The sequence below is a fragment of the Abramis brama genome (assembly GCF_963993115.1).
Source record: "Abramis brama genome assembly, chromosome: 21".
NCBI classification, from domain to species: domain Eukaryota; kingdom Metazoa; phylum Chordata; class Actinopteri; order Cypriniformes; family Leuciscidae; genus Abramis; species Abramis brama.
Window position 1 is genome coordinate 17,279,331 of NC_139983.1, and position 19,999 is coordinate 17,299,329.

A 19,999-nucleotide genomic window follows, 5' to 3' on the forward strand; every position below is an offset into this window, starting at 1 on the left:
AGAAGCTTTCCCCCTGGATCTGACAGTGAAAATTAAAGAAAACAACCTTCAGAATTACAATATCCTTAAAGATTCAAAAGTCCAATCACATTTCAGGCAAAAAACAAAAAAATAAAAAAAAATCACGCATACAAGTTTTTTTTGTACAAGCATTTAATCATGTTGAGTTATTATTCAACAGTACCTTGTTTTGTTGCATCAACATGTCGGTTCATATTTAGGTGTTATATGACACTGGCATTAAGCAAAATTCCCCATCTGAATAAGCATTCAGAGCACTCACTTTACAGCGAAGGCTCTGAGAGAGGTTGAGCTGCTGATCAGAAACCAGTATTGACTTTGTTTTTGTAGCGGGTCATGTTTGGATTCTAGCAGGGAGAGACTGGTCCCCGACCAGCAGTCGTGGGAAACCTCTATGGCTGTGCAGAAACACACAAACACCCGCACACACAAACACTATAATCCCACTATAATACACACGCAGAGAGGCAACAAGTGCTGATTCAGTACATTTCAGTCTGTCTTCTTTACCATCTACACGCTGCCAACGAGAGACACACACATCTGTTTTACAAACAAAAACGGCCTAAAACAAACAGACAATAAAACAAAAGAAAAAACAAAACATTTTACTGCCGCCCCCACGGCAAATGTGCTGGGATTCAGTTCTTTTTCAACCTTTGTGAAGAGAGTCATTTGAGAGGAAGGATTTATCCAATCGAGCAATTCAGTTGTTTATTAAATGTAGAATTTTGATTCGACATAACAGTCAATCTTTTAAAACAATTAAGATTAAATGGGGGCATGGGAAAGATTTTCCACAAACAAAATGCAGACATTCGCAGCTGACAACCCTCTCGTACAATCTTCTAAACCTTTCCCAATTGTTTCCTGAGCCAGCTTGATCACTTGACACACACACACAAAAAACAAAAAATGGTAAGAATAACGAAATTTAACGGCATGGGGGTGGTTATGGATCTGTCAGTCGGCCAAGCATCTACACATTCTCCCTTTTCACATTCCCATTCCTTTGGTTCCCCAGTTCAACTGTCCTCTAATTCCATATCCGCTCCAAAACCCTTCCAACCTTGCCCAGTGGAGGATCACTGAGTTGTTATCATTATAGTAGTAGTATAGCCTAGCTTGGGAGCAGCCTAGCTTAAGGTAGCGCATGGTGCATGCATTAAGGCTGAGAGGGGGGATTCTGTGATGTCACAGAGTGGGAGGTGCCGGACTGAACCATCGGCTGTGCGGGGGGCGGAGGAGGAGGAGGGTGCTGTGCTCCAGAGTGTGTGTTCGGGGAGGGAGGCGGCGTTGGCCGCTTGAACTTATCTGGGCTGGTGCTCCTCCTTGGGGATGGCCTCTGTATGTGGGAAGGAAATAAAAGACAAGCTCATAATGTGATGATACTGGTCAAAAGTACAGGGTCATTAATGTAATTTTTTTTTTAATTAATACTTTTATTCAGCAAAGACATATAATGTTACAAAAAAATTATATATTTTAGAGGGGGGAAAAAAATCTATTCTATAGCATTTCTAAGGATACTGATTTTTAGAAGGCAGCTGTTTGACTCGGAGATGATGAACGGGAACATGGTTTGTGTAATATACACAACACATTACTGGCTGATTGATAACGTAGTCAAGCCAAAGGCTAATCATATCAATTACTGCTATGTGTCCGACATTGTAGGGAGCGATACATAAAACGCATTACCATTCTGATACATACACTTGTAAACGACTCTAGTTCTAGTTCTTAGTTTCTAGTTCAAACATCTATGGCTGAATTAAACCAATATTTCCAACATCAACAACCTAAAGAGCTCTGACTTGTACAACCTGTCAGCTGCAGATTAATTTCGGCGTTGATAGCGTTGCAATAGAAATGCACAATTCGAGTCCGAGGATGTGAACAGCTCAGAGTAGAACGTCATGGGTTCTATTGGGTTCTTGTAATTTTGTACATGGGTTCATGGGTAATCTTGTAATTACGGCATAGCCTGAACGCAGCATAAACTTGTTGTTTTGGTTCAGGAGGAACTGTAAAAGGGGGCTGCTGTTTGTTTGCTGCGCTCTGTGACTGTCTGTCTACAACTCTATATAGCTTTAAGGAACACGCTGACGGCGTGTGATGTCTGTGCGAGCAGGGTTGCATGGAGGTATGCAAATACATACGCTGACAGGCAGGTAGGACATCCAATCATTGCATTCAGACTGAATTATTGGACGAATATTCCACAGAAGATATATGTACATTAGACCACTTCTATTATTGATTGCTATAAGGATTTGAAGAGTTTCAACCAGTATAACAAAAAGTGTTTATGAAAAATCACTGCCTACCCTACCTTTAAAGGATAAAATTGTTGACTGCAGGGGGACTTTAAAATATATTAAAATAGAATACATATTTTAATTTTAAATTCACAATATTAAAAGTAACTCATAAGTTATTCAAACATTTCAACAGTTTCTGACAATTGCGGTCACGCTTTTGCTAAAATTAACACTAAAACTCTTACACATAGAATGTGCATTGGTATCATCACCTCTAGTTTATTTGACACATGAGTGTTTACATGTGAAAACAGAGTGTGAAAGTGCAAATGTGACCCCTCTGAGTGTGTTGGAGGAGTCTGGCTCTGCTGTCACTCCTTGGTTTATCAAAACAAGCTGACTTTTTCATGGCACCGCGGGACATGAAAGTGAGCCAACCGCTCTTCGCTAAAACAAACAGATCACTGTTGCTATAGCCAACAGCTTCCCAACAAGAAAATATAATCCACTATGTTCAAATGGGTATTGGGAAAGTAAAAAGAAGCAAAAATAATGCTAATCCAAACATGTCACTAAATATTCTTCGAAAGCCTGAGGTGATCATCCATGTAGTAAGAAGATCAAATTCTTCATTACATAACCAAATCAGTTCAGCTCTCATACCAGACCATATCTGTTGAAAAGTACAAGGAATGTTGATCAAGTGACTGGATTTACTGAAAGATTGCTAATACTACTGCAAAAAAACCACACACAAACATATTTTTATTTTTATTTATCTTGATAACCTACCTCAGAAGTATTACCTAGAATATTTAAATTGTTTACAAAGGAGTTTTGTTAAAAGGACGAGCACTCGGATGAAGTCTTATTAAACATAAGTTCTTGCTTCTTATTGTTGATGTTTTTGGTTATTTAGATTGCTATGTTAAAGCTTGCAATGAGCCATCCCATTAAGGGATGGTGAGGTTATTTACCTAGTCAGTCACTTCATCAAAAGTCTTTGCTGGTACATAGAGGGGTCATTTTTGTGCAACAGACATAAACATGATGACTAATTGCTGCTGCAACCAGGCTAATCTTACATTGTTGGCCTCCGCTCAACTGGACAATATCCAAAGGGTGTTGCGGAACATTCATGAGCTGAAACTGAGACCGGTTAAATTGGTTACTTCACTGCTGTACATTTATAGATAACTTATTTATCTGCTAGCTAACATTAACCTGATAAAGTGACACATTAAATCTACGTTGCACCTGTCATTTATCTCAAATGATACTAAACAGCTTGAAAAGGCAATATACACTTCCGTTCAAAAATCTGGGGTCAGGAAGTTTGTTTTTTTAAAGAAAAATTTCAAACTTTGATTCGGCATGGATACACTAAATTGATCAAAAGTGGCAGTAAAGACATTTATTTAAATAAAATAAAAATGTATAAAAGATTTCTATTTCAAATAAATGCTATCTTTTTAACATTCTCCTCATCAAAGAATCCTGAAAAATCAGGTTCCACAAAAATATTAAGCAGCACAACTGTTTTCAACATTGATAATAATAAGAAATGTTTACATGCAGCCCTTTTATTTGGAAATCAATTATTCTGCTGCCATGAATGACAGAAAGTGATAAAGAATGTCTAGGTCTCGTCTCAGCTGGCATGAACCTGGTTCTGACACACATATAGAAAAAATATTCAAAGTAATTTTTAAACCACTTTGTCTGACTTTACCAAACATTACTGCCATTTCACTTTTTTAGTGTGGGGAATAAAGCTGTGCTTTTACCCAAGATAAGGCCATCCTTAAAAATATTCTTGTTTGCCGTTACCCGACCGACCCTGTCAATTTAGTACCGACCCAATTATTAATTTTTTTCCCCTTTTAGTCCGACCGACTTGCCGGTTGTAAAATGCGTTAAGACCGACCGATTTTTTTTTTTTAACTCTTCAAACAACTAATACAAATGCAATAAAATAATATTAGTTATTAAGCATTGTGAATATAAATTGCCTAGACCTACATACAAACATAAGCTACGTTCTTTCTTTTAAATAAAAACCCGTGGCGCGTCATCTATGATTATGTTTACACCATTGGTTAACGCATGTCACACTACGGCCTGTAGGCTAAGTTCGCTTCGTTTCATTCACTGTCAATGGTTCGCGCTTGGTAATGATGGCTGCGGCTTTACTCTAAAGATTATTTCATTTTTATATGTTGTTGAATATGGTTTATTAAAAAATAAACATATGAAAGCGTGTTATAGGCTATATGTCATGTTTTAGTCAGATATGACGACGCTACTGCAACACGTATCGCCGCAGATGAGAAGCTGAGCATCAACGTGCTATCGCAAATCAAAGTGAAAGTAAAGCCCTATTCGCACGGGATTAGTATTACATAGGGACCTCCGGTAATTTGTAATAATCGCAGAGGTCGTCTGTGATTTTTATCCCGCGCGAATCTGCCATGTCTGTAAAAATGTCTGTAAAAATTCCCCCGAAAATTACCTACCGTATTTCGGTCAACACAGGGGTCCTCTGATAATACCAGTCCCGTGCGAATCCCAATGTCTGTGATTTGGGCTGTTTTTCTGTGAGCCTATCGTTTCCTAAAGAACGTAATAAATTATGGGCCGTTTAACAGTCCATTTTACGTCTGTATTAAAACTATATTAACAATAAAATCTCTCGATATGCTCTACTCCAATCCGATTATAGTTTTTCTCCAATAAAAACTATGAAGTGCTGCAAAAGAGAAAACAAACTACAGTAAAGACGTGATCCGGAAGCTCAACTCGGACCGTTGTCATGGAAACGTCAAATTAAGTATTTTGGCGCAACATGGAAGCTCTTTTGGAAACTTTGGACGCTTTTTGTGGTAGTGTAACTTAGTAGTCTGTATCGTGGAGCATTTCTTTGTCTCACACGGCCTAAGACGTCCATCCTGTAAGTATCTCAAGAAATCAAAGTGTGAAAGAGTAAAAATTATATAAAATGAAATAACGTTAAACCAAATAAAATGAATAGAAAAACAAGCCTATCGCGACGTTTCGGTATTTATAATACCTTCTTCAGGCAGGCTTGTTGTAAATATGGACAAAGAATAAAAGAAAAAGAAGATGTATTATATATTTATACAATAATATGATATTCTATAATATATATGATATATTTCTCTAATAAATTGGTTCTTTTTTTGAATTGCAATACTGCAGCGCGATCTTCGTTTCAGCACGTTCAGCTAGTGAAGTGTGAATGGGTGGGCGCACGCTGTAAAGTCCGTAAACTCGAGGGAATTACGAACATTTATTTGCCCGTGTGAATGAGCCACCAAAAACACAGACGTCAGGGGGTAATTTCTTAATTACAGAGGTCCAGGGGTAATACTAATCCCGTGCGAATAGGGCTTAAGTCGCAGACGCTTAACACACAATCATCTTCATTAAATGTAAAGAAACAAAAATGATCTTACCAGGGCTGTTTCCGCTTTCTCTTATTGCGGGCTTTGATTCAGAAATTTTAGCTGATGATCAATAAAATAATGTATCATAACTGTTGCTTTCGGTGACGTGCACTCCATTAAATCTGCATATAGCGGGAATTGAAGATCGGATTTATATCCGCAAAAAAACCAACAACACACATTTGTATATGTAACCAGGTGTAAATGGAATCGTTTTGATAAATCAGATTGCAATCCGATCTGAGAAAACGCATGAAGTGGCCTGGTGTGAACAGCCCCTAGACATCGGTGAAAAATGTTCTCCCCCCCGAACCCCGATTTTTATTTATTTTTATAAAAAAAATATACTTTTTTATATATATTTTTTTATATATATATAAAAATATAGACCTACCTACCGACCCTTTTTTTCTTTTTTTTTGCTGTTACTGCAAACCAAAATATTTTTAAGGATGGCCTAGTCAATATTTAATCTCAGCAAAACCAGAGGCAAGATCAAAGAATAAAACATGTCATTTCATCAACATACTCTTTTTTTATGTTCCTTGGGTAAAGTGAAATGAAATGGTGAAAAAAACAGACTGAATGGGTGTGTTTAACATCAAAAAAAATTCTTACAATTCAATTTAAATTTAAATTAAAAAATGTAGTCCATCATCACTAGTGATACTGTAGGTACGTCTATGTACAAAAACATTGTGGATGTCTTTGTTCAGTGAGTTTGATATCTTATCAGGGTTTCTGCATTATAATACAAATGAATATCTCAGTTACATAATACAAGTGCCATGGCACCTTTGGGATTGTGATTGATAAGAACAAAGGTTTTGTGTGGTGTACTAGAATCTCTATTGAAGGGACTCCCTGCTATCTCTCCATCTAAAAGGTCAGAATACACTGCAAAGGGAGGCAAGGGAGGAGATGCAAGAGAAAAAGAGAATGCTGCTTTTGTGCTTTATCTTATTTAGATGGCTGAGGATTCCCAGAACTGGTCTATATTAACTTAAACATACAAAGGGGATGAGGAAGAGCATTCTGGGGTCGAGTGTTACCAGGTGATTCTAGGATGAGTCATCTAATGTCCTGTTAGCAATTCAACTGAATGGTGTTACGACGGATATTAACTGAAAACAGGCCATCCATGATACACACTACTTCCTGCATGAAAAGTAACATCTTGCTGCTCATCGACATGAGCTTGTGCAATATATATATATATATATATATATATATATATATATATATATATATATATATATATATATATATATATATATATATATATATATATATATATATACATACACACACACACACAAACACACTGATAGAGATGCTGGACATGTGCATATAGTGTACACGCACCTGTACAGCGTGTGAGGGTCCTGGGTGGATGTGTAGCCCGGGAGATGTGTAGTGGGGGAGTGGTGCTCGGCTCAGCGTGGCTGGAGGGGTGAAACCAACCGTGTGACTAGCGTAAGACAAACCTGGAATGAAAAAACAGCGTCTGCGAATCAGTTTTAGTGAGATCCTTTATACAGCTGTTTTTTGTCACATCTATGTAATGTGCCAATATATCCAAAAAACTATGAAACCTGGCCCACCATACTGACAGTATGCAGAACAAATATAAATAGCTCTTGCAGTCTTACCACTCCTCTGGGATCATGGGAAAATGTATAAATAACTGGACTCCTTTTTCAACGGAACCTAATAAAAGAAGACTATAAACCAGCAATAGAATATAAAAAATGGCTTTCACGCCTTTAAATGTGCACTGTTATACTTTCCATCATGCATATGTAAGCAAACATGTTTGTTTTTTTTACATGATGCAACCCGTTAATGTTGCACTCCTTATTGACATGGATCTTTGGTCATTTGAACAACAAACAATTTTGATTTACATAACTTGATATACTTGTTCATTGGGTACTTTTTTTTTATCTTATTAAAGATTGTTTTAATTTATTATCTAGTTAATCTATTTTGTGTTTATCAATACCTGCAATATATGCAAAGCAAATGTACCACCCATAAACATTGCAGCATCGGTCTGAAAGAATCTTGTTTGAAGTCCTCAAAGGTCATTCATCAGCTTGTTCTCAGAATGGGAATGAAAGCAAGTCTTTGACCTATTATACCTTCACATCACAGCACAGTAAAACTTGTATAATAATTAACACTCCATCAAAAACATGATGCCTTGAGTGTTAAAATGTGGATTTTAAAGACAAAGCACATACTCTGTACCAGTCTGTACCAGTTTTTAAAGAAGTTTCTTGTGCTCATCAAGGCTGCATTTATTTGTATCAGAAATACAAGTATAACTAGTAAATAAAAAATATAAAAGTATAAGTAACTAATATTGTGCAATATTATTACAATTTAAGATAACGGTTTTCTATTTTAATTGTTTAAAATGTAATTTACTCCTGATGACGACAAAGAACAGCTTTTTTTACTGTCACTTTTGATTCATTTAATGCGTCATTCTTGCTAAAAGTATTAATTCCTTTAAAAAAAAATCTTACTGACACCAAACTTTTGAACAGTACTGTATATTCTGCTATTAAAGAGTGATACATTTACAAAGCTAACTGTGTGGACACATACCAGGGGAGATGGGGCGGCTGGAGGAAGGAGAGGGGGTGTAGGGGATTGGGCTGGACACCGTACGAGCTCTCAGTCCCTGAGCAGACATCTCATTAAAATATCTAGAGAGAGAGAGAGAGAGAGAGAGAGAGAGAGAGATTCAATACAACTAAGATGCAATTTCCAAGGTTTAAACGTAGCCAAGGCTGTGATTCCCAAAAGCATCATAAGCCTAAATAGATCATAGAACTATTGCAACCAATGGTCTCTATAGCCACGTTTCCACCGCAGGGTGGTACTTGGTGTGTTTCCACCGCAGGGTGGTACTCGGTGTGTTTACACCGCAGGAACCAGGGTCTAAATGAAGTTCCAGGTAATTCCCCCCTCCGAAAGTCCCTGCTCACGAGGTAGTACTTTTTCAAAGTTCAGGAACTTTCAGGGATGGGACTTGGGCGCTGAACATGCTGATTGGTTGAGTTCATGCCGCATTTTGATTGGTTGACTCCATGCAGCATTTTATTTCAACCACCATCTGTTGCGTTGCGTGCAGTAACAGTCGTCTGCTATTCGAATCAACAATGGAGTTTAAAAAATACTCCACTGTATTGGACCAACGACGAGGTTCAGGCTTTATTAAGCTTAAATTCAGAGGATGAAATCCACTGGGAATTGTAAAGTCGTGCGCAGTCCTACATCACCGGACTATTTGCCTAATCTTCACGGTACTGTAGACCGTGGTGGAAACCCGGCTAGCAACAGGTCTGGGGGAAAAAAGTTCCTGGGACAAACTGTTCCGGGTAATTTCGGTGGAAACGCGGCTTATGATCAACTTAGCTCATGATGCTTTCGGGAAACACAGCCCTACGTTCTACGTTAAGAAAGACATGTCCGGTTATTTTCATATTTTAATATATCATATTCAGACCGACAAAAACATTGTATATAGATAAGATTATGATTTTCTGTATGTGTTCAATGCACCTCTCATCATCCATCTCAAGGCTGCTCTCGCTCTCTGACAGTTGTCTACACAGCGCCTCTCTTCTCTCCATTTCTCTCTGGAGTTTCCTCTGAAGACGGATGTTCTCTTCCCTCATCTGCCTTTCCTCCTCAATGTACTGAGCCCGCTTCTCTGTGTCTGGAGGGAGTGATGATGGAAAACAAACAAATGTTACAAAGATATACAAACTGTAATAAACTGAAGATGAAGAAGATGCTCCTTGAATCATTTTCAAAATACATGATTACATGATCATAATTTTAAACTTTCAAATACTAAGAAAATACTTAGTCATGCTAACTATTCAATTAAAGTTTTTCTCTTTTTTATTCATTATAAATGATAAAATCAGCATACATTTACAGTGCAGCTAATTTTATAATTTATATATAAAAATATTAAAATAGAAAAATGATTAAAATAAAAAATGAAAATTTTCATTGCTTGAAGTCCACTTATAGTCTCAATAAATTAAAATTAAGTTAATATCTTTAAATAATTAAAATAGTTTTCAAACACACACACCCTTTAATGGGTGCGATACCATGAGCTAGAAGTAAGCTATGGTTGTCTTACAATGCAGATGTCTCCCTCTAGTGGCCATAACACAATTCAAAAAAGTATTCAAGCTAAGAATAAAACAACTGTGTGCAACTCACTGCACTGTCACAAGCTAAGGTTGCATCCCAATCTGTACTACAAAAGTAAAACCATGTAATTCACTGGTCAGTATACAAGAGTACACCATAGTGTTGTCACGATACTGGAATTTCTAACTTCAATAAGGAAAAAAGAAAGAAAACAATTGGTAATAAAATAAGAACTAAAACAAACTGCAAACAATAGCACAAATAAATCGATTAAAATAAAGAGACAAATGAAAAACAGCATTACGTTTTTCAGGTGGGTCTAACAGTTGGCTAGTTTTCAGGCAAGAAACTACAGAAATTAAATAAAGAAATAAAATGTAAAAAACAAAAAACAAAAATAACACTGTATAGTCTTCATTGTAAAAATTAAATACAGATTAATGCTTATGATTAAAGGTACAAGAGCAGCGAGCGATTTTCTTTGTCTTTTGTGTAGGGCTGGGTATCATTCGGAAAAATTTGATACCGATACCTTGACTTTGATAACGGTTCCTGAACGATACTTTTTTCGATACCAATTTTATGAAATCCATTTTTAACAAGATTACATTATCTCAAAAAACTTTGGTTTTATTTTTTTCAGATTGACTTTTTTTTACAGACTCAGAGACTAGTAGTCTTTGAGTCTGTAAAAAAGAACCAATGCAAAAAAGTGCTTCATCAGATTTGTCGTGTTGCCGGTTGCTACGTCCCATAAGGTCCTGTATTGGGGTTATTATTTGTAGTCCCTGTTTTTGTTTTTTCTTGTGCTTGTGTTTCTCTCTCTCTCTTTCTCTCTCTAGGTATGTGCCGGTGCTGTGATATCAGTTATCAGTTATCTGCAGGTATCAATCTCGCAGCTGCGGCTGGTTGCTGCTAATCAGCTGTAGGGATAAAGCCCTCAGGGCTGGAGTGAGGGAGAGAGGGGAGTCTAATCGTGTTGGCATCGTGTCAGTGTGTGCTGTGCTGTGATTGACTGTCGAATCGGGTTGGCGGCGTGTCACCGCGTGTGCTGGGTGGTGCTGCCGCGATCCACTGTGGAAGCCGCGGGTGTCGGGGAAGGACGGTGCGCCTTAGATAAACAATTATTGCATGTCCCTGTTGTTGTGTTGGCTGTCTCCTGACTGTCTCCGGTGGAGACCGTTTCTTCGTTTGTTGCATATATATAATAAATCTCTGTTAAAATTTGAATTCATGTGTTGCCTGCTTGACTTTCCACCCCGGAAATTAAATTAATTGTTGGTCCCACATCCTTTGGCAGCAATCATCATGTCGCAAATATTGCATCGCGGCCTGTTGGCATTGAGCCTGGTGAAATGTAGCCACACTTTTGATCTTTTCCACATCTTTTACATCTATGGGGGTTGGGACACTTACACACTATAGCCTCACGTGTGAGCCAATCACTGACGTTGATGAGATTAACCCCTTAGGTATCAAAATTTGTTATCGAACAACAAGCAATGTTTCGATACTCGATAGTAGAGGCAATCTGGTCAGTACCTAAAAAGTATCGAACTCGATACCCAGCCCTAATTGATGAACATGACAGACAGCAGCAGGTTTATTAGGCTGATGTCACTTTAAGAGCGTATGCACGGATCCAATATACTGTTACACAACATGCGCTATCTCTCTCAACTATTTGCATACCAAAACTGACTGTGTTTACCTGAATACTTGCCAAGACGGGTATTTTGACAATGTTGTGTGTATATAGCCGCGTTTCCACCACAGGAACTTTCCCCAGGAACTAGGAACTTTGGGCTGGTACTCGATGTGTTTACACCGCAGGAACCAGGGTCTAAATGAAGTTCCGGGTAAATATTTCCCCCTCCGATAGTCCCTGCTCACGAGGTAGTACTTTTTCAAAGTTCAGGAACTTTCAGGGATGGGACTTGTGCGCTGCACAAGCTGATTGGTTGTGTTCACGCCGCATTTTGGTTGGATGACTCCACGCAGCATTTTATTTATTTTTAACCTCCCTTTTTAAAAAATCTATTGCGGTTCGTGTCGTGGCTTCATGCAGTAAGAGTTGTCTGTCTGCAAATATGGAATTTAATTTAAAAAAACTGGTGGACTGGCGACGAGTTTCAGGCTTTATTTTGTGGAAGAGGAAACTTTCTGCGCGTTCGTCCCAGCCATCTCACGGTCAATGTCTGCAATAGCTGATAACATACAAAAATTTTATATCTAACGTTAGCATTACGAGCTTACTGAACACGCTTTATCAGTGCTCGTCTCTTTTCTGCCACAGCTTTTATTATTAAGTCATTATGTTTACACATTGTCATCTATTGCAAGGCACTCCAAACCATGTTATAAATTTACTATTAACAGGATTGAAATAGCGCTTTGAGGTTAGTAACAAACAACTATTTACAAGACTGTCACTATTTATGATTGATAGACTGGGTTCAGGCTTTTTTTAAGCGTATTTGCGAAAGAGGAAATTTTTGTGCGTTCGTCCCAGGCATCTCACAATAACTGAAAACATACGTTGTCTAATTTTATACGCATACGAGTTTTCTGAACACGCTTTAGTATCAGTGCTCGTCTATTTTGTTTTGTTAATTACCTCGTTAGTAAACCAATACATAACTGCAGCACAGTTTGAATCTCCTCCATACTTAGTATAAATGTGGCGCTCAAAACTGATTACTGTCCGTCACAGACTGGGAGGAGCAGTTGCGCGCAGTTTACCTTCCCGGTACTTTAGACCGCGGTGTAAACGCAGAAAGCAACCGGTCTGGGGTGAAAAAAGTTCCTGGGACAAATTGTTCCGGGTAATTTCGGTGGAAACGCAACTTTTGACTGTTTAAGCCCAATACGCCACGAAAAACAACTCAATTTGGTACTCACAAGCTGTTTGAGAGGCGGCTTTATGTGTGCGCCACTTACATATAGATAAGTGGTGCGCATTCTCTTGATGTGAATGCGAAACCTGCAGGAATTAGTAAAATTATGACTAATACCGGCACTATTCAACCAGAGCGAATGAGACGAGTGAGTGACAAAAGGCAAGTGTGTCAAACTGTAAATTCATAGTCAGAGAGAAGAGAGAGTGAAACAGCACAGCTGGTATTGGCGTATTAATACGGCAGAAAATAAGTATTGGAACTGTTTCAGATATTTCCGTATCGATATATATCAAAATATCAATATTTTTGACAACACTAGTACACCACAACATAAAATTGCACTTTAAAACCTCACTGACATACTATTAATATTTGCATCTGTTTATATTTACATGCAAATATTAGCTCAACAATCTGGCAATACCATCTGGGTATCTTTTACTGTACTATTTCCACTGTACTATATTGGAACATACTTATCCTAATCTGGAATTCTATTTAGTATGAATATACCATGAGCTAATGTATCCAAATTTGCAGTGCAATTTGTTTTCCTCTGGTTGAGTATGATGGCAGAAAGACTGTGTTGGTGCAGGAGTGCGTAATGAGACAAGGACTCACGCTGTAGTTCTGTAGTGCGGAGGCTGCGCTTCAGCCTCTCCACTTCACTCTTCAGGAAGCGGATGTGCCGCATCATGTTCTCGGGAGAGTCAATCTCCATGGAAACTTCACGTGGAGAGGGAGGGGCTGACACTGGCTGGTCAAGCTTCTCCTGCAAAATCCTGCCAATCAGAATGAAGAGGTAAAATTGTGAAATGTGTGCTTAGACATACAAAGTTTTTTTTTTACTGATGTAAAAAAGCACTAAGAAAAAGAAAAAAAGACCACATTACAAGGGACATTACCTTTTCTCTGCCTCAAGTTTGTCCATGCGCTTCCAAAGCCGGTTGACCAGTGCCTCCTGTTCCTGTTCCAGAGTGTTTTCCAGATCAATCTTCTCACGCCGGAGCTGCACACATTACATGTGAATTAATAAAACAATATGGCATTTTAACAATACAATGCATGGTCTTAAGGAAAAATGTTGGGCCACAATAATAATCGTGGGACTTTCTGAAAGTACAAATGATGTGTTTGTTCCTGAATAACCTGTTCTAATCCGAGAAGATTGCTGAATGCGTGTTCCAGAGCCAGGTACTGGCAGATGCCTAAGCTAACAAAAAAAAAAAAACGAGGTTATTGGAAGCACCTGTTCTGTTTTGAAAGCGCAACTGGTTTAGACCAATTGATCTGAAAAATCGTCTGTGCAATAGATGGTGGCCAGTCAAGAATGAGTGGTTTAGAGACTATCTTGTTCTACAGCAAGTTGTTTGAAGAAGGTACCTGCTCTAGAGTGAGCTGTTTGGTGATGGTGTCGTTCTCCAGTTTTTTGATCTTCTTCATCAGTTTATTGACCTGGAACTCCTGCTCCTGCTCCAAATGCTGCTCCAACTCTGCCTTTTCATGCTGAAGCTGAAAACGAAAGACCGTATAAGAGAAAAAAGTAAAAAAAGATGCAACACAGTCCTGAATCTAAACATGATGGGCAAAGCCTGTGATGCAAAGCAGTTATGCTTGTTATATTGTCACATTTTACCCTGATGTCCTTACCATGATAACTCATTGTTCATGGTAACTATCTTGAACACTCATGCATAGTTACTAGTGTTGCAAATATACTAGGGCTGTCCCCGACTAAAGATTTTCCAAGTCGTCAGCTAGTCGTTCATTTAAGCCATTAGTCGATCAGTCGGGGGAGAAATACTCAACCATAATAATGAGTATTTAAAATATAAATGAAATGTTCCAGCACGCTATCGCATAAAGCTTGCTGCAAACATTGCATGAATTTGTCAGAGATGAGAACGCAAACAAAAAATAACCTATAAATAACAGCTTTATCTTAAAAAAACAAAATGTAGGACTTAAATATAAATTATAAATAAATATAAATATACAGCAAACTGAAACCCTTAAAAGAGAAATATCAGTGCAAACATAATAAGGTCAATGAACAAGTAGCCTTAACATCAAATGAAAACTCAGAAGTCTGAACAAAAACAAAATAAATATACATTATATAAAAACGAATAAATAAATAAAAATGTATACCAGCAAACTGAAACACTACAATATGGCCAATCACTGATCTCCATCCTCTAATCTCCATCGTCTTTACATTATGAGTAAGGAATACGAGTTACTTTCTAATGTCCACATTGTCGGGGAGAAGCCGTAACACTGGCCTTTGAGAAGATGCGCTCCGATGGCGTGGACGTGGAAGTTAAGTTAAACATGTCGTGCGGTAAGCGCGGTACTAATTTAGCTTCCACGCGGCTATTCACCTAATTATTAGCACACATTTATCGAGCGGCCATGTAAAGTGGCTTACTTTACACTACTTATGTTTTAAATCAATCATGTTTCAGGTTGCACTTCACCTTTTTGTGGTCATTCTTTACCCTCTCGAAAGTTTTTTATTTTTTTTTCCTGTCCGACATATTACCGCATGGACCAGCCATGTTAGCGATCTGTCACTGCATGACTTTGCCAATTCCTGTGGATTTTTTTTCTGTTAGTACTAATCCACTGATTAAAATTTAGTCGACCAAGCCTCTTCTTGTCGACTAACGTTTAGTCGACTATTAGGAGGCAGCCCTAGAATATACCATGCAGTTTACCACTGCAACACATTTTAACCAGAAGAATCTGCAACAGTGTTCCAAATCCAATCCACCACAGAAAAACAAATGTTTGCAAACCATTAAAAATAAACACAATCAATGAGCATAAAATGTACTGATTACACAGCACTGGATTCTAACGACTGGTCCAAAACTCTTCCATACTGGGCCAACCTTTCATTGTTGAGCCATGTCTGCATATATTATATTTATATCACTAGTCCCATTCAAAATTTGAGGTCAGTAAGATTTGTTTTTGAAAGAAATTAATAATTTTATTCAGCAAGAAATGCATTAAATTGATCAAACAGCAATCAATAAGACATTTATAATGTTACAGAAGATTTATATTTCAAATAATTGCTGTTCTTCTGAACTTTCTATTCTTTCTATTATAACAATATCATGATATCCACGAAAATATTAAGCAGCACAACTGTTTTCTTAAACACCCAAACAGCATATTTAAATGAATCTGGAGGTTCATGTGACACTGAAGAAACACATTTTAAAATATATTTAAAAAAGGAAAACAGCTATTCAGCCTTGGTAAGCATAAGATACTTATATTGTAGTGTAAATATTAATGAATCACACCAACTGTATATGCACACTAGTTCCATAATCTCTCTTTACTCCTCCACACAATACAACACACCTACTAAACACACGCACCATAAACAGTCATCTGGTCTCAGCTAAGAAGAGCCAGATTCAGTCTGACTAATGGCCACAACACCAAAATAATCTCTCACACGATTTAATGAGCTATTGTTCAGCAGGTTATTTTGGTTGCCGCTGAACAATAACTTTGAAATGGGTGTCTCACTGTATCTCAATGTGAAAGTTACCTTTAGGGGATGATTCTAAGGGCAAGCGATCAAATTTCCCACCCATGACCTCAAACGCCACTGATGGGCTCATTCCTTCTAGAGTTTCTCACCTGCATGAGCTTCCGGGACAAGTCATTGGTGAGGAACTCCTCTTCTTTCTCATAGTTGACAGCGAGTGTCTCCTTCTCTTTCTGCAGAGCCTGAATCTTCTTAAATAAAGTGTTGGAGATGAACTCCTCCTCTTGTTCTGCCCGTGCTTGCTGCAGAAAAAAAAAAAAAAAACAAAAAAAAAAACACTCATGCATTTGAAAAAGGCAATTATTCTTAAAGATTTCTCTTGGAAAAATAATTGACATTATATTTCCACATACTTCTGTAACCAAGTAATTAATATTTGATCTTGAAACATGATTTCAAAACTAATATTTACCATATTTTAGATCACAAATACTGATTACAAAGGAAATAGGCATTCAGACAGTAATTATTAGTATTGACAATGAGACATTTAATACCTACTCTGCACAATAAATCCAGAAGAATTATTCAGAAATGCATTTTACACAGTAAACAAATGCACAACCAACAATAAACACATTCCACTATCAATTTCCACCATTACAGATTGCCAAAAATGCAAACGCAGTGGAAATAGGTGTTTGTTTCTATAGTGACACTTGAGTTTTGGCTCATTGTCTAAAATGCAGATGGTCTGATTCACATTCAGGATGTTGACGCATTAGAGCCAAATATTCAGAGTGCCAACTTCCCACCCTGACACAGGCCTCAAATATGAAGTCCTGATGACAACCTCATTCGCTCAACACAAAGTATCAGACGTGCAAAAACACGTTCTGCATTAGATGCATGATGATAATTAAGCTTGTGGTAAATCAGTAAACGCCTTATGTGGCCAGTATACACACACACACACCTGCAGAGTACTACTAACCATATAAAACAACGTTGAGACGAAAAACATTCATAAAGACAGATACATTGTAGGCTATATCAGTCCATGTTGAAATCTAAACTATTTTTAAGAAGCTGGCCTGTGATAAACATTTTCACTGAAACTATGAACGTGCCATCAGGCTTTTGTTGGATATTTTCACAGTTAGCTCGAAGGCTAGCAGGTTTAGCGGCCTTAAACTCTTTTATTTTCCCACAAACAAGTTAACTTGGCACCCCAATGTGGTGTATAATGTGCCTCAGACGTCTTTGCATGCCGTGATGGTGTTGTCAGGTGTGCCGCGGAGATTAAAGTGATAAAAACACGGGCTGACTCACGATGGTGACGCTAGCTTTGCGCAGGTCGCGGTTCTCCTCCTGCAGCGCTTTGCACTTCAACTTGAACGTCTCGAGCTCGATCTTCAGCACTTTGTTCTCCTGCTGCAGTGACGCGAGTCGGTTTGTCAGCTCCTCCAGTCGGGACTGCGAGATCACGACGCCCTGTGCTTTGCTGGCGGTGGTCGTTGTGGTCGTAGTAGTGTTGGAGGCGGCCGCCGAGGTGCAGGAGGACTGCGGGGTGGCGGAGCTGCTGCTGCTGCCCGCGCCGTCCGTATCGCTCTCGCTCGCGCTGTCCGCCATGGTGTCGCGCGCTCGTTACCTAGTGCTCGCGACGGATTTCAATGGAGAGGAAGTGTGTTTCCAGGGGCCAGGGAGAAAGAGGGATGGAGCAAGTGTGGCTACTAGACTGGAGAGGGAACGGTCCAAGAAATGACTGGGCGTGCTGAAAGTGCAGGCGAATGGGGAGGGTGGCGCCGTCATGTGGTGGAGAGGACAGTGTGTTTTTTGTTGTTGGGTTTTTTTTTCATCCCAGTGACTCCAATTTTTTTTTAATCCATTCTGCTAAAGGATTTGTTCAAATTCGATTGGTCAGCGGCCCTTACATTGGGTTACATCATTACGCCATATGGCAATGAGCAGTCTTCTTGTGTATCGTGAGTGAATCTTTGAATCATTCACTCAACCGTTTTTAAACACTGGCTCGACCAAAACAAGAATATATTTTTTTATATTCTAATGCTTTTTGTTTTGTTTTATATATCTCACATCTGTATTGTTCATTTGTGAAAGTGTTTTTATTGGTGTGTCCACTGTATGGTGTAAAGTTTACGTAAAAATCTGTTATAGTGGCCTAGAAAAAATATGCTGACACTTAAAAATAAATGTCATTGCTGTATATAGCAAAATATTAAACATAACAACATTTATGCATATAGAAGCACACTTGAAAAGCAAAACATTTCACACTAATAATTTTAACTATAAAAAAAAATAAATAAATTGTGACACTTTCTGGTTGTCAAACATATAGTAGGCTACAGTCATGTAACCAGTTAACGGGTTGAACAAAAACAAAACAACAAACCAATAAACTTATTTGACTTTGACTTACCATGTCAGTCTTCATAATATACAAGTTCACCCTTAGATATGCATATAGAACTATATGCACTTCTTTGCAGCTTCTCTATCTATAACGCTTTTCCGTTTCGGAGTTCCCCACACGAGTCTGGGCTTTATATTAATTTTAATTTTCTTTTATTCACCACCTACTACTAACCGATGTGATGACGCATCAGTGATACTGAAATCTGATTGGCTCTATGTTTACATGCGGAAATTAAATTTTTCTAGACTTTATAATATATTAAGATGATGTCCGATTTATCCCCCCTTATGCCTTTTTGCACGCATTTTGGACAGTGGACATGACTACAGTCCAGACTTTAAGTGCCTTGCGAAGTCGGTGCTAATTTGCTCAATTGTGAACAGCTAATGCAGATTTTGGGCAAGAATAATTCCACGGATAATAACAATAATAATAATAACAATAACTGTTTAATATTAAGTTGGTTACTTTTCAATAAATGTGTTGATATTCGATGTGCGACTTCAGGTGTACGTGCGTGGTTATGAATTATTTGAATTTTATATTTGTATACACTCGAACTGATCGTTTTCTGAGTTGGTTGAGAGACGAGGCGAACAATTCAGAGACTTTTGCAAAGTAGTTTCTATGCAAATCTTGTGAAGCTGAAGCGGAGAAGAGACTTTTATTCTAGAAGATCGGCGCATATATACGCATATATCCTTTACATATTTTTATTTTTTAAAGAGTTCATATTGTTTTTGTGGAGACTTCTATTTAATTGTTCTTTACGTTAGAAGGAGTTTGGCGTTTTATTTATTTTTTTGTTTATTATTTTATTATTATTATTATTATTGTTGCATTTCTGAGGAGAGTTGTATTTTGTTCTTTTTGTATTGTTTTTTTGTATTGTTTTTATTGCAGATTGGAGGATCGATGGCTCACATGGGGGGAAGAGGAGGTGATTGCTTTGGTTTTTTATTTGTAAATGTATGTTATGGTATAATATTGTTGTACAATGATTGAGTAAGTGTGAAGAAACTTGTGCAAGGTAAATTTGATCCCCCAATTTTCCCAGCTAAGTGATCACATGTATTTGATTCCTTGCATATGAAATCAACTTTTCAATTTGAGTAACTAAAGTTATCTATTGTAACAATTTGTAATTGTCAATTTGTCAACTGATATTTAGTATTGGTTGTTGTTATTAAACCATTAATTCTAACTAT

At 37.9% G+C, this 19,999-nt stretch overlaps 1 protein-coding gene across 1 annotated transcript; it reads right to left on the reverse strand.

Moving 5' to 3' along the window:
- Positions 1 to 814: 814 nt before the first annotated feature.
- On the reverse strand, positions 815 to 18,148 carry ccdc6a (coiled-coil domain containing 6a). The gene is made up of 9 exons (XM_084097367.1): positions 17,684 to 18,148; positions 16,504 to 16,653; positions 14,221 to 14,349; positions 13,743 to 13,846; positions 13,459 to 13,619; positions 9,329 to 9,485; positions 8,369 to 8,469; positions 7,118 to 7,239; positions 815 to 1,366 (listed from the first exon to the last, which is right to left on the reverse strand). Exons 1-9 carry the CDS (start codon positions 17,981 to 17,983, stop codon positions 1,187 to 1,189), a joined length of 1,404 nt encoding a protein of 467 aa, XP_083953493.1. The 5' UTR covers positions 17,984 to 18,148; the 3' UTR covers positions 815 to 1,186.
- Between the last annotated feature and the right edge of the window lie 1,851 nt (positions 18,149 to 19,999).

What these genes read in the sequence shown, in the direction of transcription:
- ccdc6a (XM_084097367.1), bottom strand. Translation starts at nt 17,983, where the DNA reads ATGGCGGACAGCGCGAGCGAGAGCGATACGGACGGCGCGGGCAGCAGC. An exon ending in AACAGCTCACTCTAGAGCAG is followed by an intron (nt 13,847 to 14,220) that starts GTACCTTCTTCA and finishes TAATGTGTGCAG; the next exon opens with CTCCGGCGTGAGAAGATTGA. An exon ending in CCGCACTACAGAACTACAGC is followed by an intron (nt 9,486 to 13,458) that starts GTGAGTCCTTGT and finishes CACTCCCTCCAG; the next exon opens with ACACAGAGAAGCGGGCTCAG.